The sequence below is a fragment of the Haliotis rubra genome, unplaced genomic scaffold (genome assembly GCF_003918875.1).
Source record: "Haliotis rubra isolate DU_JTF1 unplaced genomic scaffold, ASM391887v1 Scf162, whole genome shotgun sequence".
Classification (NCBI taxonomy): domain Eukaryota; kingdom Metazoa; phylum Mollusca; class Gastropoda; order Lepetellida; family Haliotidae; genus Haliotis; species Haliotis rubra.
In genome coordinates this window covers 518,538-545,795 of record NW_025765581.1, presented here as the reverse complement: position 1 = coordinate 545,795, position 27,258 = coordinate 518,538, and the positions used below count along the sequence as shown (strand labels likewise).

At 39.8% G+C, this 27,258-nt stretch overlaps 1 protein-coding gene across 1 annotated transcript; it reads right to left on the bottom strand.

Moving 5' to 3' along the window:
• Positions 1–3,699: 3,699 nt before the first annotated feature.
• On the bottom strand, positions 3,700–23,223 carry LOC124271653 (GPI transamidase component PIG-S-like). The gene is made up of 17 exons (XM_046706802.1): positions 23,140–23,223; positions 21,858–21,997; positions 21,073–21,166; positions 20,313–20,408; positions 19,369–19,512; positions 18,661–18,770; positions 17,203–17,323; positions 15,953–16,014; positions 15,114–15,228; positions 14,523–14,612; positions 12,789–12,961; positions 10,917–10,973; positions 10,123–10,251; positions 9,487–9,589; positions 8,336–8,393; positions 6,189–6,395; positions 3,700–6,119 (listed from the first exon to the last, which is right to left on the bottom strand). Exons 1-16 carry the CDS (start codon positions 23,165–23,167, stop codon positions 6,287–6,289), a joined length of 1,629 nt encoding a protein of 542 aa, XP_046562758.1. The 5' UTR covers positions 23,168–23,223; the 3' UTR covers positions 3,700–6,119; positions 6,189–6,286.
• Positions 23,224–27,258: the final 4,035 nt, after the last annotated feature.

The window sequence follows — 27,258 nt, the reverse complement described above, 5'->3', positions numbered from 1 at the left end:
CCATTTCAATCTTTTAACAAGTCCTTGCAATTGGTCAATGTCTGTCTGCCAACAAGAACTTATGATTTTTGCCAGTGTCTGTCTGCCAACAAGTCCCTTCAACTCAGACAATGTCTTCCTGCCAAATGTCTGCCAACAAGTCCCTTCAACTCAGACAATGTCTTCCTGCCAAATGTCTGCCAACGAGTCCCTTCAACTCAGACAATGTCTTCCTGCCAAATGTCTGCCAACGAGTCCCTTCAACTCAGACAATGTCTTTCCTGAGCCAAATGTCTGCCAAATGTCTGCCGAAGTCCCTTCAACTCAGACAATGTCTTCCTGCCTGTCTGTCTGCCAACAAGTCCCTTCAACTCAGACAATGTCTTCCTGCCAAATGTCTGCCAACAAGTCCCTTCAACTCAGACAATGTCTTCCTGCCAAATGTCTGCCAACGAGTCCCTTCAACTCAGACAATGTCTTCCTGCCAAATGTCTGCCAACAAGTCCCTTCAACTCAGACAATGTCTTCCTGCCAAATGTCTGCCAACAAGTCCCTTCAACTCAGACAATGTCTTCCTGCCAAATGTCCTTACACTTCAGTCCGTGTCTGTCTTAGCAAAGAGTCCTTACACTTCTGATATCATTGCTGTCTGTGCCTGTGATTTTTACAGTGCGTCAGTATCTGATAACTACCTTAGCATGAGTTGTTATAGTTTTGTTTTGAATAATGTTGATTTTTCTCTATACTTGTTTATTTGTTGTCAACTGCTGTACTCAGTTGTATTCCACTTCATTGAGGCCAGCATGTACCTGTGATCTGCATATGACAACAATCAACCCAGTCTGAGCATCAGGGCTGCTTGGACAGGAAGATCTCCTTATTGTCTGTAAAGAAGTTGTCTTCCCTGCTGTAATGATGATAAACTCTATTTACTACTGCATCTTGTAACTGATTTCACTTTGACTTGGATTTCATTCTTAGTTTAAGGAAATATTCATTGATTTAAACCTATTTTATTCACAATGTAAATGGGATAAGAAATAAGTTCTCCAGTTTAGATCATCTTACCCTGGGACATTCATTCTTTACATACAATTTCCATTAGGGCTGTGTATGGGCAAAACATGTTGCAGTATATTATACAGATCAATGCTCATGCTGTTGATCACTGGATTGTCTGATCCAGACTCAATTTTTTACAGTACACCGCCATATAGCTGTGTGCGTGTGTGTGAATGCATGTGTGTGTGTGTGTGTGAATGTGTGCGTGCGTGCGTGCGTGCGTGTGTTCCTGGGGTTTGAATCCCCCCCTTTGAGAATTCCTGGAACTGCCAATGCAAAACAAATTTGTTGTTTAATGCAGCACTCAGCAGGGTTCTTACTGTTGTGGCCTGTAAATAGTTGAGTTGGGGACCAGATTGAAGATTGGGGGTGCGATGACAAGCCATTGTCCAATTAACCCAACCTGACCACAGAATCAATTTTGTGGCCACTTGTTACCATCATAGGTTGCTGCCGCCTCCGTGGTGTAGTGGTTAGAGCGTCCGCCCGGAGAGCGGAAGGTTCGCGGTTCGATCCCCGATCGTGTCATACCAAAAGACGTTAAAATATGGTACTTGTTGGTCCCTGCCTGGTGCTCGGCATTAATGGGTACAACAAGGACTGGTCGGCTTGGAGTCAGTATAATGTGTCTGAGTGGGGTATTCATGCTTAACTGCGGCGTGGTATCTCAGAGGGCTAGCACTATAAAACCAGCTTAAGTCTGGGCTAGTACAAGCAGCCTCACATACACATACACACGCATGCACGTCGTCATATGAGCAAAATATTCTCAAGCACGACGTAAAACCCAATTTCACCTCACCTCATAGGTTGCTGGAGATCAGTTCCAACCAGGAAACCTTAACGTGTTAGTGTTCTGATGTTTGTATGTTTCCATTAAGAGCACACATATTCAGCTGTCTCAATTTCAGTTTAGGACAAGTGGTTGATGCTAAAACTGAGTGCCCCCAGGCACCTTGGATTGTATACTCCTGAGGGAGTTGAGAATGATTACTGGAAACCATATGGATGCAATGGCCAGGGAACAAATATGCCACATTTGAGCATGTACTAAAAAACGCATCTGGATAAGTTTGGGATGTAAATGTGTGATAATACAGTCATACCTCGCAATAATGCGGGTCTGGGGGTCCATGGATGATCCCCTATATTATGAGACATCCGCGTTATGCATAACAAGGAATCAAGACCATGAAATATCATATTTTTCCTGTGCATAGCATTAAAGATATTTTGTGCATTTTTCTTAGTCAAAACTATGTCACATGCTTATTGCTGGAGGTGAACAAACCTTGCAAATGGAAATAGTGAGTGAGTGAGTTTTAGTTTTACGCCGCTTTTAACAATATGCCAGCAATATCATGGCAGGGGACACCAGAAATGGACTTAACACATTGTGCCCATGTGGGGAATCGAACCCGGGTTTTCGGCGTGACGAGCGAACGCCTTAACCGCTAGGCTACCCCACAGCCCCCAAAATGGAAATAGGAAACTTGCATTCAAACATTACTAGACATGACAAGTCACAATTTCAGTTGTAGTTCCTGTTATGCTGGGCATTGTTACTGCTTTATATGTACAGTTAAAGATTTTTGTGTGTATTTGTATTGTCAGCTAAGCCAGAAATAGCAATCCGATTTGTACACTTTTTCTCTAATCTACCAGTGATTCAGATAAAATGTTTAAAGTTTAATGTCAAAGAATTTCTTTTCCCTGTTCAGAAGAATACATAACATATATATTCACATGTTTCAACACATTTATGATAACATTTACAAAGAATAAACAACCTTTTTTTCGTGTATCTTTTATTACAAAATATCCTCTAATCATACAAACATCCATACAAAAAAGTGACATTCAAAACAAAAAACACATCGCAAGAAACACAGGGAATGGTGAATGGAATAGTCCATATAAGGTAAACAATTATCTATGATGTCCTAAAATGTTTTATAGTGCAACACCTGCACCATTTGTCAGCATGACCTTGGGGTTTTGGATGGTGCTAAAGGTGCGTCATCACGGTGTGACTTGTGTGACAACAAAGATCTTAACGCCTTTGCTATTCGTGTCTTATAAAACTTGTATCTTGCGCGATTCTCACTTATGTCAAAAGACTGCTAACATGGATTTGTCAAAAAGAAACTCGTAGCCGTAATATCAGCCTACATATCGCAGTCACTAAAGAAGAAGAGAAAGCTTAAGTCGGTGTGGGTCCGCAACTGGATTCTTAGGCGGAACACGGCATTTTGTTTCAGTCATGTCTCCAACATGATATCACTGGGAGGTGAACACAGATCTTATTGATTGATTGGAGAGCTTGTAGAAGGAATTAGTACAAATCCTGTGTCTTACAACTCGGCTGTGACTAGTTGATGTAATTTCAAATCGTTACGATTTGGGTGTTCTCACGTTGCTACTGTGTTACATGCTACAAGTTGTTGCTACAAGTCGCACCGTGAGAACGCACCTTCAGCACTATTTGACCTATGACATGGTGGCTTGTGGAGCTGACAAAGTAATAGTCCAGCATATTGGCAAAGATCGTGCCACCTGTACATCCTGGATTAGCCGTCAGTTTTCACCTACTATTATATGTGCATCAATATGATGTATATTGTACTCTCCCCTTCCAAAACTCGATTTCTTTTTTGGAAAACAACTGCATAAATGCTGGTTAGAAAAAGATGCATGTGAGTCATGTGCATTTCATAAAGATTGCAGCCATGACACATGAGATGTATGATATCATTTCATCAAAATTGCAACCGTGACATGAGATGTATGATATCATTTCATCAAAGTTGCACCCATGACACATGAGATGTATGATATACTGTGATCAAACTTGCAACCTTGACGTAAGTACCTGACGCCATTTCATCAAAATTGCAACCGTGACACGAGATGTATATCATTTCATCAAAGTTGCAACCGTGACATGAGATGTATGATATCATTTCATCAAAGTTGCAACCTTGACATGAGATGTATGATATCATTTAATCAAAATTGCAACCGTGACACGAGATGTATGATATCATTTCATCAAAGTTGCACCAATGACACATGAGATGTATGATATACTGTGATCAAACTTGCAACCTTGACGTAAGTACCTGACGCCATTTCATCAAAATTGCAACCGTGACACGAGATGTATGATATCATTTCATCAAAATGGCACCCATGACACATGAGATGTATGTTATCATTTCATCAAAATGGCACCCATGACACGAGATGTATGATATCATTTCATCAAAATTGCAACCGTGACACGAGATGCATATCATTTCATCAAAGTTGCACCCATGACACATGAGATGTATGATATCATTTCATCAAAATTGCACCCATGACACATGAGATGTATGATATCATTTCATCAAAATTGCAACCGTGACACGAGATGTATGATATCATTTCATCAAAGCAGCAGCCATAGCCCAGAATAATTTCTCTCAAATAATCACACACACCTACAGCTAAGACCCAATATACAGCAATGATGTAAAGATATCCACTTGGATGACACTGATATCACAGTCTGAGATGTATCCAGCTATACAAACAAGTCAGACATTTACACAAAACAAGTCAGACACTTACACAAACACCATCTTGTTCAACCAATACACATATAATAACAGAAACATATTTTCTTTCAATTATTTCAGAGAATACAGCCAAGATTCCATCCTTTATTATCAAGCGTTTATCTTTAATACTTTTCCACAAAAGACTAAGCGGCAGATTTACCTCAACAGCTTCACTTCGGAGTGACCCCTCCACATCTCTTACCAACAAATTATTGTCTGTGCGGTCTAGTGGACAGAGCATCTGCTGGGGAGCACAGGTTAGTTTGATTCCCAAAGTGTCAAACCAAAAGACGTCAGAATATGGTACTTATTGTTACCTTGCCTGGTGCTCAGCATTAACAGGATAAAACAAGGACTGGCCAGCTCAGAGAGTGTATACACAGTTTTAGTGGGGTATATATGTTAAACTGAGGTGTGTCATGTGACTGAGCTAGCACTATCAAATCACACAAACGCACATACACACACTATACATTAGAGCAAAAATCTTGACAGCTAACCCCATTTCATCTCCCCATATCACATGTTGCTCATGTAAAGTAAATCATAGGACTGTTCTATAAGATGTTTTGGGGTGTATTATCCTCAGGGATGGAATTCCTTGGCTTCAAGACCTTTAAAGTTCTAGCTTAACTTGCATACAAGCTAAAATCAGATAGTGAGTTTAGTTTAGCGCCAAGTTTAACCTGGGTCTTCGCCCCTGATAGCATGAAGATAAATTACACTTGATACACGAGGATGTCTGGACCAATGCTCTTGGTATTATCCATCAGGCTTTGTTCTTCAAACTAGAACAGGTCTGTGAGCCAAGTACACCTGGTGCCAGACCAAGCCCTGTAGCTCACCTGGACAAGCAGTCAACAGTTGAATATGTAAACAAAGGCAGTACTTAACAAAAGTGTTTGACAACATTAATATTCAAAATACATTCTGCAAAAATACAAATATCTATTTTCTATATATGAATCATGTTACCACATTTAAATAATGTTTCCTAACCTGTAACAAAAAATATCAACTATTTTGTGTAAAGGAACTTATCTGTGTTTATGACATGTTGAAAATTATTTTGTTTTAGCAAAACTGTTTCTACAGCTTCTGTCAAGGTGGCAATGTATGCATTCAGACCTGAATATGTTGGGTGTCATCATTGGTGGAGCAAGCATAAAAGATTCAGCTTTCAGATGATGTACTAACAGGCCAAACAAACATATTTCACTGGAGGTTAGGTGAGCTAATATAATGCTGTCACATCACAGTCAAATATCATCCCGTTCATACTATTGATCAAATTCAACTGAAATGCAATAAGTTCTGAGACTAACTGTTCCAAATATTACTGGGATCCATGAGAATTTGGAAGTTCAGTCCAGGCGCCACCTCTAATCTTACTTTGATAACATTGACAAAATTTATAAGGTTATTTCTAAAACTAGGTTCTTTGCTTTCCATGATTATTTTGAAAGCTGAAAAGTATATGAGAAGTGAGTTAAAATTTAACGTCACATCGGCAATATTTCAGCCATATCGTGACGATGAAATGTATATGAGAATTTATAGTCATATCGCTACAACTGCTGTCTGAGCCAAGGCCTGTTCCAGTGACACTGCATAGAATGAATCGACTAGTGATGGTGCGGTCACTCCGTCTTCTGTTTCCTCCTGCTGCGGAACCACTTGATGGCCTGCACCAGTGACGTGAACACGGGGATGCTGATGGGCAGGAACAAGGGGATGTAGATGGCAAATCTGGAACAACATGGACACATGACAGGGATTTTCAAGGAGATTGATCTAGTACAAAACCAGTGATTGATGTGATGAGTAACATATACTGCCATTCTAACTCAGAATCCCCATTGACCGCCTCCATGGTGTAGTGGTTAGAGCGTCCTCCCGGAGTGCGGAAGGTCGCGGGTTCGATCCCCGACCGCGTCATACCAAAAGACGTTAAAATATGGTACTTGTTGGTCCCTGCCTGGCGCTCGGCATTAATGGGTACAACAAGGACTGGTTGGCTCAGAGTCAGTATAATGTGTCTGAGTGGGGTATTCCTGCTTCACTGCGGCATGGTATCTCAGTGAGCTAGCACTATAAAACCAGCTTCAGTCTGGGCTAGTACAAGCAGCCGCACTTACACATACACAAGCATGCACGTCGTCATATGAGCGAAATATTCTCAAGCACGACGTTAAACCCAATTCCACCACCACCACCACCAGAATCCCCATTAAGTCTACTTGTATTACAGACACTGGTGACTGGGGACGTTTAACACAAAACACCTGCAGGGGCATGACACTGAATACATTATGAATTTCATGTGAAGAGATAAATCGACTTTATTTATTGACTTTGATAAACAAACATGAATATCCACAGAACAATTCAACAGTATTTTGTTCATTTTGTTAGTTTGTTGTTTAATGCCACAATCAGAATGCTCCAACCGTATGGCAGTGAGAAAAATGGGACCACCCAAATCAGTGATCAATACTGTGAGCAGCAACCCAAGGCATTGGGTTACGATGACATGCAATCCACCATATCATCATATCCGACCATCCGATCCACTTGATCGACCAGCACAGGATGCTGGGTCCATTCTAATCCACCTGTGAATCATGAGCGAGTGAGTGGGGTTTTATGCCACTTTAAGCAACATTCCAGCAATATCACGGCAGAGGACACAATAGAGGTTCACATTGTACCCATGTGGGAAGATGAACTGGGTTTTCAGTGTGATGAGCGAGCGCTTTAACCACTAGGCTACCCCAATACCCCTTTATACCATGACAAGTACAACAGCTATTGATTCTATGATCATTCACACTGACCACCTAGGGATACATAGAGAATACTACACGAGGTCTCATTACATACGAGTTATACGAAATGAGTGTCCTTCCTATGGTATCTGACCGAGCGAAAGCATGTCAGAAACCATAGGAAGGTCACAGGTTTTGTATAATTAGTATGTTATGAGACCGAGTGTGGTATTTATTTATTACCCACGTCTTACATGCTTTAAATTGACAAAATAGCGTATTTTTGTTATTTTTATGGTTTCAAACCGAAACCGGTTTCATAAACAGGTTGCGGAAGAATGTTGTTCTGTAGTACACCTTTTGCATGATGTCACAGTGTAATGACGTCACTACGCTTTGCTTGTCTGCCCCCTTGGTAACCGATGTCACGATGCATGTCAGCTGTCATCGCCTCGTACAGCCTCCTACATTATACTACTCTGTAGCGCCCCGTTTCTTGGTTTGGAGTTGCTTCACTCGGTTATCATCACTGGTGGAAACTTTGCGTTTATGTTTTTCAACGCATATAATGTCTCAGTTCGACTCACAATTAAACAGCGATACGGCAACGTTCGCAATGTTTACATTCCCACAATGCATATAAGTTGTAGAATGAATGAATTCACGTGTTTGTTATGAATGACCAAGTAGTTCCGTCACAACGTGACCTAACTGAGAGTTTATCAGTTATCCAATCAAATCATTAGAATGTCAGGTCAAGTCGTTACGACACAGGTCAACGTGATACGACACTCGTGTGACGTATGAGATTAGCATGCAACTACCCATACGTTGACCACGTGGGTAATAAAGTGAATGTATGAACGGTTACCAATATTCCAACTATTTCCCCAGTGTAAATTATGGAGTGGGCTGACTTACTTTTGATCTTCAGGGAAGTATAAGAGTTCCAGCAAGGAAGGATCAAAGAAAGCCTTTTCTGCAATCAAATGGACAATCTCATTAACTGTTACTGAAACTTATACATATACATGTTATATCAATGAACAGGTTATGTGTTGTTTGTTTGTTTGTTGTTTAACACTGCACTTGGCAACATTCCAGCTACTGTAAATCATGAAATTAATGCGTCACGAATGCGAGTGCGAGGGTCTAGTCTAAAATGCGTCACGAAACTAATGCGAGCTCAGGAATCTGTGTTGATGATAAAATGAATTGAGCTTGTTAAGCAATGAATGGAAATGAGCTGATGATGTTTTGATTAAGCTGCCATGTTTGATCACATGATTGCTTGCTAACTACTTGTCTTATGACAAGATGTATAAACGTAATCCAACTTGAAAGATACAAGTCATCTACCAAGTCATCAACCAAGGTACAAGAAACAAGTGGCTGGAGAATGTCCCGGCCTGGCTGATGTGCTTGAGTGACTTTAAACAATGCCCAGTGATTGTAACCAGTGATAATTACATGTGGCTTGAGATACCTGTAATGAGGAAGTGACCTGTATTGGTGTAATGTGTAGTGTCAACAGATTTACGTTTTCTGTCTTATATTAAGTAGACATGGTCAGACTGAAATGTGTCATTATAATAATGCGAGAAGAGTACAGACGCATTTTTCGCATTAATAAAATGCTCGCATTAATTTCATGATTTACAGTATGTGGTGGTGGTTTGTAACTAATCAAGTCTGGACCAGACAATCCACTGATCAACAGCATGAGCATCGATCTACGCATCGATCTACGCAAAATCACTTGTGTCAAGTCTTCCATGTACATTTACAAAACAAGGATTATCAATCATTTTCAATTCAGTGGCTGTTAGTCTCCCAAGCCATTGCTTTTCTCTCAACTTCGTTGAGCTTCGCTCTCTCAACACCAATACTGTTCCACTTTAAAAAACAGCACAAGCATTATCAACCTGTGAATGATTATTGAACACATCTTGAACAAACATCCTGTCAGTTATATTCTCAGACAAAAGCTGGTGTCTTATATATAATTTTCTTCTTCCTGCCTGCAGTCAAAGAAGCTGAGAAAGAGACAAAGAACAAGAACGGAAACCCACCTGAAGCTATGAGAGCTCTCTTGGAGGAAAGAAATGCTTCCTCTAGTTGTCCCTCTGCCAGTTGTCTCAGACTCTCCCTGATGGCCGCCACAGATGATTCAACCTGCAATTCAACAGTCATTAAATGGTATCATCCTTGAGACTCCTGTTTTCAAAACATTATTTGGGTGCCCAACTTAGATTTAAACTGCTATCAATACTGAGCCAAATTTATAGTCCAGAACGCACTGCTAATATGGCCTTCCTTCAAATTCCATGAAAATGCACGAGTGTAGTATGTAAAGTTGTGTGGATAAATTATAATTCAAAACAAATGCCAATACTGTCAAAGTTGGTAATGTTTAGTAATCTTCCTGACACAACCTGAAAAGTGAATATTTGCTTTAGTTTTCTCTAAGGGTGCTTTGTATCACAGCTGTTTACACAGAGGCTAAATCCTACATATGAAGCAATCTGGCGACCTCGGGCAGAGCATGTCCCCAGCACCCCATTGCAAATCTAAAGGGGAGATAATTTTGGGACTCAAGGTTAGACCTGATCCCCAGTCACCTGTGATGTATAGACCAGGGTGATGTATAGACCGTTCAGTTAAATTTGGAACAGTTGTAGCAGTGATGCAGCGTTGTTGAAACTTACCTCAGTACCAATGTCATCCTTGATGACGATGTTGCCGATCTCCCCAAGCAGCTGAGCAAGGGAGGACAACGTTCCTGCCGATGTGGCGATGTTCTCCACACAGAAACTCCTCAGCCATGCATCCACCTCCTGCATAGAATGAAACAGTGAAAGAACAATCATTTATATACTTACAATATGTCCTCTATTGACAACTGGATACTCTTAATGCATCCTTGAGATCGATGCTCATGCTGTTGATCACTGGACTGCTTGGTCCAGACTCAAATATTTACAGAAAGCAGGAATATTGCTGAGTGCAGTGTTAAAAGACAAACATCCTAAACTAAACTAATGCATCCTAGGGACACAGACTGTGAAGTTGTCTAAGGCACACAATTGCTGTGCAGTGTGAGTGAGTGAGTTTAGTATTACTCCGCACTCAGCAATATTCAAGCTATATGGCAGGCGGTCTGTAAATAATCGAGTCTGGACCAGACAAGCCAGTGATCAACAGCATGAGCATTGATCTGCGTAATTGGGAACCGATGACATGTGTCAACCAAGCCAGTGAGCCTGACCACCTGATCCTGTTAGTCACCTGTTATGACTTTGCTGTGCAGAGTTGCAACCCTTGGGCAAACCAGGATCTTATGACTGATGGTTGGACTCCCGGTTCGGCCCATTAATATTTCTAGGTATTTCAGCACCATCCTCATGCTTGTCGGTAAACATCTGACACGTCAGTTCAAGCATTCCTCCACCATTAAGCTAGCTTGCATTGATATAACTTACATGTGTTACCTAACACTTACCCATGGTGTGATGCCCTGGTTCTCCAGGTCAGCGAATGACAGATCGGCACTGGATACCTGAAACAGTTCAACAGTCAAGTTAGCCATGAAATTTTCAGACCTCACTTTTTTATAGATATAGGAAATGGCACCACCCATTAAATATCCTTACAATATGTAGTTGTATCTTGGTTGTGACTGACTGTAGATGAATGAATGACTGCAAATGCCTGACTGACTGTAGATGAATGACTGACTGCAAATGCCTGACTGACTGTAGATGAATGAATGACTGTAAATACATGACTGACTGTAAATGAGTGCCTAACTGTAAATACATGACTGACTGTAGATGAATGAATGACTGTAAATACATGACTGACTGTAAATGTGTTACTAACTGTAAATGTGTGCCTAACTGTAAATACATGACTAACTCTAAATACATGACTGACTGTAAATGAGCGACTAACTGTAAATACATGACTGACTGTAGATGAGCGACTAACTGTAAATACAAGACTAACTGTAAATACATGACTGACTGTAAATACATGACCGACTGTAACTGTGTGCCTAACTGTAAATACATGACTAACTGTAAATACATGACTGACTGTAGATGAGCGACTAACTGTAAATACAAGACTAACCGTAAATACATGACTGACTGTAAATACATGACCGACTGTAACTGTGTGCCTAACTGTAAATACATGACTAACTGTAAATACATGACTGACTGTAAATGAGCGACGAACTGTAAATACATCACTGACTGTAAATGAGCAACTAACTGTAAATGTGTGCCTAACTGTAAATACATGACTAACTGTAAATGAGTGACTAACTGTAAATGTGTGCCTAACTGTAAATACATGACTAACTGTAAATGAGTGACTAACTGTAAATACAAGACTAACTGTAAATACATGACTAACTGTAAATGTGTGCCTAACTGTAAATACAAGACTAACTGTAAATACATGACTAACTGTAAATACATGACTGACTGTAAATACATGACTAACTGTAAATACATGACTAACTGTAAATGTGTGCCTAACTGTAAATACAAGACTAACTGTAAATACATGACTAACTGTAAATACATGACTAACTGTAAATGAGTGACTAACTGTAAATACAAGACTAACTGTAAATACATGACTAACTGTAAATGTGTGCCTAACTGTAAATACAAGACTAACTGTAAATACATGACTAACTGTAAATACATGACTGACTGTAAATACATGACTAACTGTAAATACATGACTAACTGTAAATGTGTGCCTAACTGTAAATACAAGACTAACTGTAAATACATGACTGACTGTAAATACATGACCGACTGTAACTGAGTGACTAACTGTAAATACATGACTGACTGTAAATACATGACCGACTGTAAATGAGTGACTAACTGTAAATACATGACTGACTGTAAATGAGCGACTAACTGTAAATGTGTGCCTAACTGAAAATACAAGACTAACTCTAAATACATGACCGACTGTAAATACATGACTGACTGTAAATACATGACCGACTGTAAATGAGTGACTAACTGTAAATACAAGACTGACTGTAAATGAACAACTAACTGTAAATGTGTGCCTAACTGTAAATACAAGACTAACTCTAAATACATGACTGACTGTAAATACATGACTGACTGTAAATACAAGACTGACTGTAGATGAATGAATGACTGTAAATACAAGACTGACTGTAGATGAATGAATGACTGTAAATGTGTGCCTAACTGTAAATGTGTGCCTAACTGTAAATACAAGACTGACTGTAAATACAAGACTAACTGTAAATGAGTGACTAACTGTAAATGAGTGACTAATGTATATCTAAATGAGTTACATCAACAAACCCTACCTGGCCCTGCAGGTTGAGCAACATCCGCATCTGAGTGATGAACACCTCCATCATCTTCCTGACATCAATATTGATGGAGTGGGGTAGACTGGAGTTGGGGGGAACTTCCACATTGCTTATCCAGATCCCTCCCCACCGCGGACTGAAGAATGCATTGCTTGGGACAGCCTTATCTGTGAAAGTCAGTAAAGTCTCATTTTCCCTGTTGCTTAAAAACTGCACTCAACAATATCCAAGCTTCATGATTATGTCTACAAATGATAAAGTCTGGACCAGACAATCTAGTGACTGACAACATGAACATCTGCCCCATTTGGAAAGTATAACATGCATCGGCTAAATCTGCAAATTGGATGACATGATCCCAGAATTTCATATGAAATAAATATTTCATAGATTTACTTTCATGACAAGAAACTTCAAATATATGAACAAGACAACTTTATACTCCTCATGTTAGTATGTACATCAGACATCAGCGTCAGTGAGACGAATAATTCTTGACGTAGATCAGTCTCTGGTCTCGTGTCAGTTTGTACACAACACAATTACCTGATTTATCCTCGACATAGAGCTGACTGTTATCTCGTGTTGGTATGTACACTACACAACAATTACCTGATTTATCCTTGACATAGAGCGGACTGTTATCTCGTGTTGGTATGTACACTACACAACAATTACCTGATTTATCCTTCACATAGAGCGGACTCTGGTCTCGTGTTGGTATGTACACTACACAATTACCTGATTTATCCTTGACATAGATCAGACTCTGGTCTCGTGTTGGTATGTACACTACACAATTACCTGATTTATCCTTGACATAGAGCAGTCTCTGGTCTTGTGTTGGTATGTACACTACACAACAATTACGTGGTTTATCCTTGACATATAGCAGACTCTGGTCTCGTGTTGGTATGTACATTACACAACAATTACCTGATTTATCCTTGACATAGAGCGGACTCTGGTCTCGTGTTGGTATGTACACTCCACAACAATTACCTGATTTATCCTTGACATGGAGCAGACTCTGGTCTCGTGTTGGTATGTACACTACACAACAATTACCTGATTTATCCTTGACATAGAGCGGACTCTGGTCTCAAGTTGGTATGTACACTACACAACAATTACCTGATTTATCCTTGACATAGAGCAGACTCTGGTCTCGTGTTGGTATGTACACTACACAACAATTACCTGATTTATCCTTGACATGGAGCAGACTCTGGTCTCGTGTTGGTATGTACACTACACAACAATTACGTGATTTATCCTTGACATATAGCGGACTCTGGTCTCAAGTTGGTATGTACACTACACAACAATTACCTGATTTATCCTTGACATAGAGCAGACTCTGGTCTCGTGTTGGTATGTACACTCCACAACAATTACCTGATTTATCCTTGACATAGAGCAGACTCTGGTCTCGTGTTGGTATGTACACTACACAACAATTACCTGATTTATCCTTGACATAGAGCGGACTCTGGTCTCAAGTTGGTATGTACACTACACAACAATTACCTGATTTATCCTTGACATAGAGCAGACTCTGGTCTCATGTTGGTATATACACTACACAACAATTACCTGATTTATCCTTGACATAGAGCGGACTCTGGTCTCGTGTTGGTATGTACACTACACAACAATTACGTGATTTATCCTTGACATATAGCGGACTCTGGTCTCGTGTTGGTATGTACACTACACAACAATTACCTGATTTATCCTTGACATATAGCGGACTCTGGTCTCGTGTTGGTATGTACACCAGGAAGTTTAGAGCGGGGTTGTTGGACGTGTGAGAACCTGTCCGCAGAACAAGAAATAATTACTTGTAAACACATATGGAGCGATGTCTTCTTTGTCTGAGATCAGTGATTGATATTAAGAGCAACATCCAAAAAACAATGACCCTTTGTCGTGACCTAAGGACAACTATCTCCTTAGAAAGCAAACCCCTCCTTCTACATAACATGAAAATGTCAGCCCCCTTAATCTCCCCAGACCAGAACTCATAAGACGTCAGAACCAGAGAGGGGTGCAGGGGTGTGCACCCCCTTTTGTCCTCAAAGTTTATTAATTGACCATTGAAACGCTCATGAAAATGGGTGAAAATGAACTGTGCCGCACAACATTTCTCAAAAAGCTGTATCCGCCCCTGTCAGCATTATATTGCTGTTGATAATAATTTAGGAAAATCTGGGACTAAAAAAAGAGATAACCAGATACTGGCAGGACTAAGGGAAGCAACTCTGTACAGAACACAGAAGAATCTACAAGTACTATATGCAGAAGGGGAGTTCTCACCTAGCTTGGACTCGAGCGGAGTGATGAGATGAGGCAGGTCCTGCTCTGTGTAGAAGGAGTCCCCTGTCACGGAGTTCCTCTGGGGGCGACGCACCAGACCAGTGAAGTACAGTACCTACAACATCACCTGGTTCTCTCACTAACTGACTGACTGAGTTTGGATTTACGCCGCTTTTAGCAATATTCCAGCAACATCAAGGCAGGAACCAGAAATGGGCTTCACACATTGTACCCATGTGGGGATTCGAACCCGGGTCTTCAGCGTGACGAGCCAACGCTCTAACCACTAGGCTACCCCACCGCCCCTCTCTCACTAACTGATTACCAACACTGGTGAGATAGGTACAGGTGGGTACAGGGTCCCTCTGTCATGTCAACTGACGCAATCATCCACCCCACCTGTCTTTCTTGACTTTCACGGTTTAGGACATGTACAAGTGTTTAAATTAGTTCATGATGGTACTGCAACCCAAAAGACAACATATGAACTCCATTTTGTTAATAATTCGGTGATCTGTGTTGTAATCAGCAATATTCCAGTCTGGTCTAGACAATCCACTGACTGATCGATTCGCCACATGTTTACAATGTGTGAAGCCCATTTCTGGTGTCCCCTGCCGTGATATTGCTGGAATATTGCTAAAAGCGGTGTAAAATTAAACTCACTCACTCATGATTGACTGAAGATGATGAAGAAGCATCATATTCCATATGGATATCATGGAACCAAATCAGCAAAGACACTGAGCCTGACCAGCAAGCTGGCAAATTACTGATATTAGTGTTAACATCTAATCTAGCAGATTTTGACAATGTATCTCGACACCTTGATAACTCACCTGTGACGTCAGGGTGAAGTCTGCGAAGGCATCCAGCTTACTCAGGAAGGGTTTCAGGTAAGCTGTAACACAATTACAGTCGTGTTACTCTGCTGAATATTGTAACTGGTCAGAATTCTATAAATGTTCAATGGATTTTATCATGCCTGCTCGTTTCAAATATCCACATGCCAAGGAGTTAGTGGTGTTTTACGCCATGGCCGACTGTTACAAGGCTGATTGTAATGATCATTTCTGGGTTATACATGATCAGGAACTACCTCGCAGAGTTACTGCCCCTGTATCAGCCCTCACGCTCACTGAGATCACAAAACCAAATGCTAGTGACAGTGCCAAACATCAAAACCAACTTTGGCAAAAGGTCGTTCGCTTTCAATGCAGCAATGAAGAAGAATGCGCTACCGCTTGAACTCAAAACCAGCGAGTCACTAACATCTTTTAAGACTGGCCTCAAAACATTTCTTTTTAAGTGTCAATTTCCATCTTAATCGCACAGAGCATTTATTAGTGAATGATGCGCTATACAAATGCAATTATTATTATTAAGGAAACTTGTGGTTGACAGCATGAGCACTAATCTGGGATTCAATATAATGCTTCCAATCATCGGCTGCGTTTGTTGGTCTGTTGCCCAATTATTTAAATGTCCACATGCAAAGGAGTTACGTCTTGTTGTACGTCTTGTCCGACCAGGATCCAGCTGTTACAAGGCTAATTGTAATGGTCATTTCTGGGTTATGCATGGTAAGGAAACTCGTGGTCTACAGCATGAGCAGTCTTCCATCTGGACTGCTTTGGGATTCCGGTTTGGAGAAGGGTCCCAGTAAACAGTGTTTTTGGTTTGGTTTGTTGTTTAACATCGCACTCAGCAATATTCCTGCTATATGAAGGTGGTCTGTAAATATTCCAATCTGGACCAGACAATGCAGTGATCAACAACATGAACATCGATCTATACAATTGGGATACGATGACATGTGTCAACCAAGTCAGCGAGCCTGACCAACTGATCTGTTAGTCGCCGCTTACGGTAAGCATGGGTTGCTGAAGACCAATTCTAACCCAGATCTTCACTAGTCTGAGGGATTCAAACCAACCATTATTGGACTCCAAGTTACAAGACTGCATGTAAAACCTCCAACATAACTGTATGTTACTTTCAAATCAAGCACAATACCACTGACAACCATAACCTGCAAAGTATAAAAGGGAAGATTTTGTTTTCAATGTCGAGGACCTAGCTCACGTACCCTCAATCCCAGCCTTGATGTCCCACTGTGCATCAACAATATCTGGCTGAGGGTTTACCAAGGTGAAGGTCATATCATATCCAGGTGTTGACCTCAGTGATCTCATGCTTTCCTTGTCTGGCTGAATGAAAATATACATCGACATAATTTACAGACTACAGGTCCAACAAAGTGTTACATGAACATGATTAAACGTGACATGAAACCAAACAGATTATAAATGTTTAACATGTCAAATGAATGACAAGTCAGAACTAGTGGTGGTCCGATTAATTGAAATAATTGAAGATTGGTCGCAGTGGCCAAACGACCAAGCAATCGATCACATTTTTCATAATCAATCACAAACAATTTTGGAACCGCTGTAACAGAGTTTGAAATACTTGATGATGGAACAATATTAGGACGTTGTCAGGGCCTGAAAGCGTGTTTATTTCCAAGAAAACTCACTTCACTTTCTGAAAAGTCATGACTGAATATTTCTTGAAGAATCTGGGAAGTTAATGTTACACTGGAACTGAATCATTTTACACTGGATGTGAAATCTGCAAATGTAATTTGTGCAGTTTCTAAACACAACAACAGAGAACCAAATGTTTTTTTCTTTATACTTATCTGCAACTACAACCTGAATAGGAAAATCTGAAAAATGACGCTAACCAATTTTTCTTTCGATGATAGGTCGTTGGTATTGAACCAATCATCAATTGTGAGATTTCAACCAATTCCCAACACTAGTCAGAACATTTTCAAAGACTCCAAATGCTTACATTATTTTACTTAGGTCTCTGCTACTACTGTTACAGATTCTCGTACTGTTGTCAAGGAGGTACGGATTTTTGTACCATTGTCATGCAGGGTACAAGAATCTGTATTGAAACATTGCACTCACGAAATAAAAGAATCTGTTATTCATATAGTTTGTCATTATAATCGTAGGAGTATTTTACATGGCCTTGTATTGAGGCAGGGGTGGTGGGGTAGCCTAGAGGTTAAGGCGCTTGCCCATTCCACTAAAGACCCGGGTCGATTCCCCACATGGGTACAATGTGTGAAGCCCATTTCTGGGCCTGGTACCTCCATCATAATTTAGATGTACATGATTTTCAAGACATCTGCAGTAACTGTTGAGATGTTTTTAGGGCAATAGTGTTTACTCAAACCCTTGAGAGGTAGTCCCCCTTACAAATATATATCAAATACTGTCCATCACCACTCACCTCTATACTCCATTACAGTTTACATGATTTTCAAGACATATGCAGTAACTGTTAAGAAGATGTTTGGGGGGCAATGTTTTTACTCAAACTATTGAGAGTTATTCCCCTTTGGAGTACGAGCAAAGGTTTGTGATACCTGTGTACTGACAATGATTTATTACCTAAAGGAATAAAGAATTCTAGAAACCAAAGTGGTCATTTAATTCCTTCCTCTCAGTAACCATGGTAATCTCATTACCTTCAAAGACCTTGCTCCTTTGGCAGCAACCAGACTCTTCTTCACTGCTGCTTCTCTGACAATCACTTCCTTCAGCACAGAAGACACCGCCTTCCCCAGTGAGGTCACATCTGAAGTCACAGGCACAAGAAAAATTACTATCCAGCCTGCAAGGCATCTCTTGTGATAGGGAAAGAATTTTGTCAGAGAAAAGAAATGTTCAAGAAAAGTTTTTTTGTCTATGTTCTTTGGCTTGAGACTTGATTTCTTGCTTACCTAAAGAGATATCTATTCAAACCATGCTGTAAGACTCTGCCAAAATGGAATTGCTGGTCAAGTTCTGTGACTTACTTGCTGCTTGCTCTTAACATCAACCATTGGTCTGGTCCTAACAAAATTATTTACTGGTCACCCGCTGCTCGTGAAGATCTGGGTTGGAATTGGTCTTCAGCAACCCATGCATGTCATAAGACAACGTCAGGGTGTCATTGTAGCCCAATTGTGTAGATCGATACTTATGCTGTTGATCACTGGGTTGCCTGGTCCAGACTTGATTATTTACATACTGCCACAATATAGCTGGATTATTGCTGAGAGCGACATTAAACAACAAGCAAACAAACAGGTTACCCTCAGAAAGGTGGAATGTTGCACCATTCCACATATCATCAGTGATGCAACACCTCAAAGTAATTAGGAAGCACATCAACATTCATTAGAACAGCCTACCTTGGCCAGCGGGGTTCAGGAATGTGATCCTATTGCAGCCAATGAAAGTTTTTGTGGAGAACATTTTCGATTTGTCCTTTAGCAAAACTACGAAGTATTTGTTGCGTTCATTTCCTAGATGACTAGTCAGCTTTCTGTCCAGTTCTGAAAGAAAAAAATCTTATATGACTACCAAAGATATCTCTGTATAAAATAAGATAACTCTATATGATATCTGACTCCCTTATTGGGGATATTTGTTTCAGGGTCTGTATGACACTTGACAGACAAGGTACTACAGAAAAATACCTTTATAACAAGCTCCAAGGGACCACTGAAATTAGTTCGTTATATCCGTAGTTTGCTATTCATGAAGTTCCATTGAAAGAACAATAAAGACACACTGTACAGTACGGTACATTCCTACTCAGTTTATTCAGTCATTCATACGACAGGCCGACTTCATACAGCCTCATTCAAATCGGCAAATTCAAATCGTACTTTTCGAGGTAACCGGGCAGCTGAGAACGAGGACAGGGCTGACTGATGAACTTTCACCGTGTGATGATTTAGCAACGATACCTCGTTCGCTATACACAGATTTCAAGGTGAGCACCACAATATTGACACTGATTGAGTTCGCTCAGGTCGTTATTCACACCGTTATATAATTAGTGTTAACTGGGACTCCCGGGGATGCAAATCAGTTCGCTATAGCCATTAAGTTCATTATAAAGAATTCGTTATTCACGGCTTGTTTTATATGATAATATACAGAGGTTTATTTTAAAACAGTTCGCTATAGCCGTCAGTTCGTTATATCCGTGTTCATTATAAAAGTATTCTACTGTACATGAACATCGTGAATATGACTAACATTCAAACACAAATACATTAACATTTTAATCTGATCGAGTGACATGACATTTTAAACCACAGAATTTGTATCATACTACAATCAATACCTTTTAAAGAACTAGCAACTTTCAGCATAACCATTTCTTCATTGACAGGTTCCCTGGCTGAAATTCTGTAGGTTGGTATGAGTGTCTTCTTGTTTTCTAAAACAAACATGCATCATAATATCACATATACATCTTCATTGCAACAAACTTTACAGTCCCAATAACATATTGTTAACACAGTCCAGACCACCAATACAAGCTACTGCAGGATAACTGCGAGATATTGCTTAGTAATCACAGTGGGAAGTGATACCATGCGATAATGTTTTAAGTGGCACGTTTTGACATAATCAAAGCTTGATTAAATATTGCAATATTTGCAGTCCCCATATTTAATACACTGATTAACTACAATCCACCAGTGGCCTTAAGCCACACCAGCTTTGAATCTTTTGAAAAACTTCCAGCTCCTTTGCCATTGAGGTCAATGTAAATTATTTCATATTTTGATTTTCGCAATGTAAATTACTTCATATCTTGATTTTCGCAATGTAAATTATTTCATATCTTGATTTTCGCCGTTAAAAACACCAACTTAAAGACACCAAGTTTATAATGTAAAAGATACTTGCTTTTTCTACATTAATGGTTCAGCATCAATGTGTAGAACTGAGCGTCCATAGGCCTCAAAGCTATGACATATCATAGTAGCACTTTCCCCTGATACTTGTGGTCAAATCAAATGCCACAAGTCATCACCATGAACATGACAGTGTCATATTTTATATTGTCTTAATATATCATACATAGGTATTTATACCTGAAGATAGACTTGATTGGACCTCTTTGCTCAACTGAGACAAATCAATGCTGCCATCAAAACTGATCATCTCCACATTGACCAGGTACTCAATCTGAAACATAACCACGTTTCCTGTATAACTCATGTATAGCTGTAAGTATAGTGAATGAGTGAGTGAGTATGGTTTTACTCTGCTTTTAGCAACATTCCAGGAATATCACGGCGGGGGACACCAGACCCATGTAGGGAATTGAACCCGGGTCTTCGGTGTGACAAGTGAATGCTTTAACCACTGGGCTACCCCACCGCCACATGTATAAGTATAAATGAGAGTCCAAAACAAATGTGATAAAATACACGAGAACATGTACTTCGCATTTTAGGACATGTTAGGGCACACTATTTGTTCCTCAAATTTTGATCCTTTTTAATCATATGATTGGTTTATCAAAGCACCATCAATTATTGCCTATGCCAGAAAATTATTAAGGGCTGGGGCTCTGGATTAAGGGCGGTCCGGAAGACAGAAGCACACATATATTTAGGGAGGAAGGAACTGAGCTAAATATGCATTATCTTATTTCATACACTTGCATTGGTGAACACATACAGTATTACTTCTAGACATGATTCATGTTTTGTTCTTCCATTATAGACAATTCAAAAGGAATTTCTCACTCTCAAACGGGAACATGTATGAAGATTTTATTGAACATTATTATAATGTGGATGTATTGGGCAGGCCACTAATAACTGTTCCTTTAATTTCATGGCAAGTAGTTTTCATCATCACATATGTTAACCTTTGTGGCTGCAAGTGTTGTGATTTCTCCATATGGTAGCTGCACGCGATACACCTCTGTAGTCTTCCACCACAATGGGAGCCCAACGATGACACAGATGAGACCAATACCCAGTGCTGCATATGCCTGGGTGTTCTTTTCTGTAAGAAAAATCAACAGACACCTATGTGAGTCTATCCTGCTTTTTCCTTAACTTTTTTCCATGACTTGAAAATGTGATTCTGATTCCAATGAGCATGTGTGAGCAAACAGGGCATTGTCAGGTCAGGTTGAAGCTTGACTAAACAAATTGGTTAATTCAATTAGCGATAAACCCAGAAGCATGGGTACTGCCACAACTAATCAGTGCTTGATTATCATCATAAAAAACTGTTCGATTGAAATGGGTCCCAAAACATGCTAACCCTAATGACTGTAATCGAAGGGTTGATCGGAAAAGGTATACAAGGGCTATTGAGAGTAGGGGTAAGCTACTGTAGCCCTAACACATCAAAATCTAATGATCAATGAACGCAAGATCAACGAAGCTGGTGCCAGGTATCATCATAGGGAATAAGAGAAGGGCACATTATCGGGTGCACTTTTTCTGACTCAGAGGGCGCTGCATCACTTCCCGGATCACTGTCTCAGTTAGAAAGTGAAGCAGATAGTTACCTTAGGACCATGAAACCATCACAGTTAATTAGTGCTATTTAATGGATCATTCTACCTTGTTGATATGCATACACAAGGAAGTAAATATTGCACTGCACAGTAGTTCATATGAATAAACTCGTATTCCAGCCAAGGTCGAGCACACCTTGGTATAGTGCAAAGTCGTCTAGTTATATGCTGGACTAACTGCACAGGTGTTAGTGACATTCATATTTTTCTGGAAACCATGTCCGCCATTGTCCATCAAACACTAACCAGTCGAGCTTTGGGGAGTGTCCAAAAAATTGATATTACTGGATTATTACACGGAGATAAAGTGGGATGTCTGGTGACGCGACCCCTCATACCTCTAACCACTAAGCCAAGAACCCAAAGACGGCTGGTCAAGGCATGTCAATACAGTTTGTCCGCTTGGGATACAACCGGTATACTGCACACAAACTCGTCATAGAAGTACGCCCGTACACTTCTGTTTTGTCTATGAATATCAGTGATACACTGATAGTGGTGATATGTCGGAAACGCTGCAAGGTACCACTTTGGTTCTCGGTGGAACTCCCATCCCGATGGAATCGTGAAATCATACAGTTGAATCAATGTAACTAGATGCGTAAGATATAACTCTTACCTCGTTCTTCACTCGAATCTTTACCCATCTTCTATTGACTAGTCAACGTGATATTTCTACACAACACGAAGCCGGAAGTTGATACCAAACTTAATCATTATTTTGAAGAGCTGTTCTAAGGGAGGTAACTCTTTGAAAGTGAAATACTCTTTGTTGATTCCATGTAATATAGCATGTTGTAAAATAATGGATTTAAACTACAGTGCTTCAATAGGTGTTGAATGCACAGCTTTTCAATATCATTTAAATAAACATATATTTTTTGGATAAACGATATCGACTAAAGTCGCTGCCATTTCAAAACAAAATCGTGTGCTGAAAAATAATTGGAGGAGCCAACATAAAATCTCATTTAGCTTACATGCTCATGTTTTGAAAGTCCTTTGCTGTCAAATAACAGCGGTGCTGCCTAAATGGACTAGTTTGTCGCCCAGGCCTAAAAGAAATTTTAAAATATCAAACTCAAGTCTAAAATGATTTGGTAAGTCAAACTTCAATTTGCCTGGCTCCCTTGGTATATTCAGCGTCAGCGCAGCATACCCAGGCAACCAGGCAAAGATTGCTTTAGCTCTCTCAAGGCATTGTTCTAGGCTCCATTTTGATTTGATTTTTCATTTTGTAGACATATATTGTAAAATTCCATATTTCTGTGACTAATTCTAATCTAAAGTTGTATTACTACACCAACTTCTAAATGCCTTTGAAGAATTTCAATTCTAATCTAGGAATGAATATACCAGCTTACATATACTAATACAAACTTACTCTGTTCACACGAACTATATATATAATATTATTAACTATAGAATATTTTTATTATACACTTAATGAGGAGATCAAGTATCTGTCAATGTACGATGTATATCTCACTCGAGTGAATTAGGTTAGAAACGTGAAATGGGTTTGACTCTAGTGTGTTGGTGCAAGTGTGTGCGTGGATGCTTTTACCAGTCCGAACTAGTGCCAGTTTATAGTTCTTACCCACCGGGGGCCGTGGGTAGCCTAGTGGTTAAGGCGTTCGCTCGTTCGATTCCCAACATGGATACGACGTGTCAAGCCCATTCTAGGTGTACCCCGTGATATTGCTGGAATATTGCCAAAAGCGGCGTAAAACTAAAATCACTCACTCAGTCTAGTCCACCGAGATACCACGTCTAGAGTTAAGGCTGTCCGTAATTTTTGTGTTTCCCCTGCCTACTCTAAATTTCCATTCCGATGGGAAACAATACGAAGTCTCAGCTCAAGTTTTCCCCGCCGCCGTAGAAATGTATGCCCCGGTGTGTTACCAAAAATAATCTTACCAACGCACGCTCATAAAAAATACCCAGGTGAGCTTGATCTTTCTTATTTTCATGTATTACAAAATTGCTTCCGAAAAAAAGCCACGTGATTTACGTCATGAATATATTTAAAGGTAGTTGCCAAGTGATCTAAATTTAAATATTTCATAAAATAAGCTGCTTTTATATTTTAAGCATGCTTTTGTCTATCTCAAGGCATAACCAATAAGGTTAAATGTATAAGCATAGAACGATATATTCATAATCACAAAACTGGTTGTTATAAGATAAGGACAGACATGAAATAGATTACATAATTAGTGAATAATATTAAATTGTTTTACATTATTATTTATTGTTTTCGTCTTCCCCTCTTTTGCTGGTTCAGGCTAGAGTTGAGAAAAAATATTAATGGCCAAACATGGATATTCCTGTCATTATGCGGTTCTACAGACTCCGTGTCGACGTTCCATGTTTCACCCATAACGTGCCAATCTCAGGTAGTTACAACGAGTACCATCTTCTGAACACTTTGGTGAAACACACATTCAAGAAATAATTAGAACCTTTCTATTTTCTTGTCAGCTGACAATGTTATGACTTGTGACTCAACAATGGCATTTTCCCTCATCGCTTCGGCACTCACAAAAAATCAATTTTGTCCGCTTCCTCGATGAGATAAACATGTCGTTACCGCTCACACCTATCAACATAAATATAAAAACAAAACGTTGTCTTTGTAAAACAAATAATGGAAGAATTGACATTATTATTATTGATATATGGCATGTACGAAAGACAAATAAACTTGTTTAACTTTGTAATCAATTGGACAGCTGTACCTAGGAGGGATTGTAAGAAATTCATCGATCAAAATAAACATCTCCCTTGACGATTTAGTATGACAAAAACAACATGTTTACAATAGATCAAAGTTCGGGGTTTCTTATATATGTTTAATGTACTCTGACACGCAATCTGAAAAAATGTATGATTTAAAATCACTAGGAAAGTAAGTACGGCATCGTAAATCTAAGTTAAAGTACAATATTAACAAATTGGAATCTGCAATAGAGGCATCAGGCGTTGGTAACTGAGTTATATGATGACTGGCGACAATGTAGATTATCGGCAATTACCATGATACATGCCTTAAAAGGATCACAGTGACACACCTATAACGCCCAAACATAAATGTCTGTTAAATATATTAACACTGACTCACACAGAAAAGAAATTTGCTTTAAATTGAATTGGAGCTACATTAATTTTTGTGGAGGTACATAATTATGTTTCTTTTCAGCCAAGGAAGCAATCGTGTATGCATCGATTGTATTTCTTAAGCCAAGGAAACCATTTTGTTCACACGAACTGTGTTTATTAAGTAAAGGGAAATGCTTGTCCTCACCGATCGTTTCTAGTAAATCCGGGATCGGTCTTTTCTGCACCAGTGATTATTGTTTCGTTTAAACCAAGGAAACAACTTTGCCTGCTGCTTGTTACACTATTCAACCAGTGAACGCTCTTTTCAGAAATCCTCATTTCAGTAGGAGCTATTGAGCAGTCTCGTTTCATGTAACACCAGACCAGTGGAGATCCGGGTTAGAATTGATCTTTAGTACCCCATGCTTGTCGTAAGAGGCGACTAACGGGATCGGGTAGTCAGTCTCGCTGACTTGGTTGACACATGTCATCGTATCACAATTGTCTAGATCGATGCTCATGCTGTTGATCACTGCATTGTCTGGCCCAGACTCGATGTTTTACGGACATGTAGCTGGAATATTGCTGAGTGCGGCGTTAAACAACAAGCCAACCAACCAATCATATAACACCAGGGGGATCAAAATATTTACATAAAGATTGGTTATATATATACTAGTACCTGTTGTGTACTAATCTCAGGGGCGGTGGGGTAGCCTAAATGCGGCGTAAAACCATACTCACTCACGCAGGACATAGGGCGGGAACACCAGGAATTGGCTTTCCGTATTACCTCAGGGGAATCGAACTGAATCGGTACACAAACGCTTTAACCACATGGCTACCCAACGCCTCAGAGCTTCTAAGCTTGTCGTATCTGTGTCCGCACACGTGACCAGATTTGCATTTAATTCCATTAAGTTTCATAGCACACACAGAAGGGCAGTTGGCCCGTTCCAACAACATTGAAAATTTAATGTCAATGCCAGAAAGGTACACAAGTTGGCAATAACGTTAAAAAAGAGCCTTCGCCGAATTGGAACTCATCAAATGAATGCTTTGCATGTCCAACGACTCTCCATCAAGGCGAGATTAAAGGGAGAAAATCCCAGACAGCTTAACAATCACGAATATGAGAGGACTTGAAATGAGTTCATCTTGACCTTGGAACCCTCTGAAGGTCATCTGAAACCAACTCACGGTTTGTCGTGTTATTATATAGATTTCTCCGAGCAGCGTATTTCGCTTTTGAAACCGTTTTTAATTTAGGATTTATTGACTGAGCAGCTTTATCTCTGATCCTTCTTCAGAAGATCAAAATACGAAAGGTTCACCTCTGGAGATGAAAGTCGCAATTCGACCACTGTTGGTGGAACTGCTTATGATGCTCTTTTTGTGTTTTACGTAAAACGAATGTTTAGAAATGAGCTTCCTATCCTCTTAAAGCTGTCATGGACATAAGTGATCACGACATTAAAACGCCATTAACTGGATTGAAAGAAGTATTCTATTATTCTGCCAAATGTTATGTGAAGTCAGTTTACTGGCGCCACGGGACAGATGTCAGCACATCAACAGAAGAACCTGTCATTGGATGGCTGGTGTGCTTTTAAACATTTTATTGTTTATTCTCAAC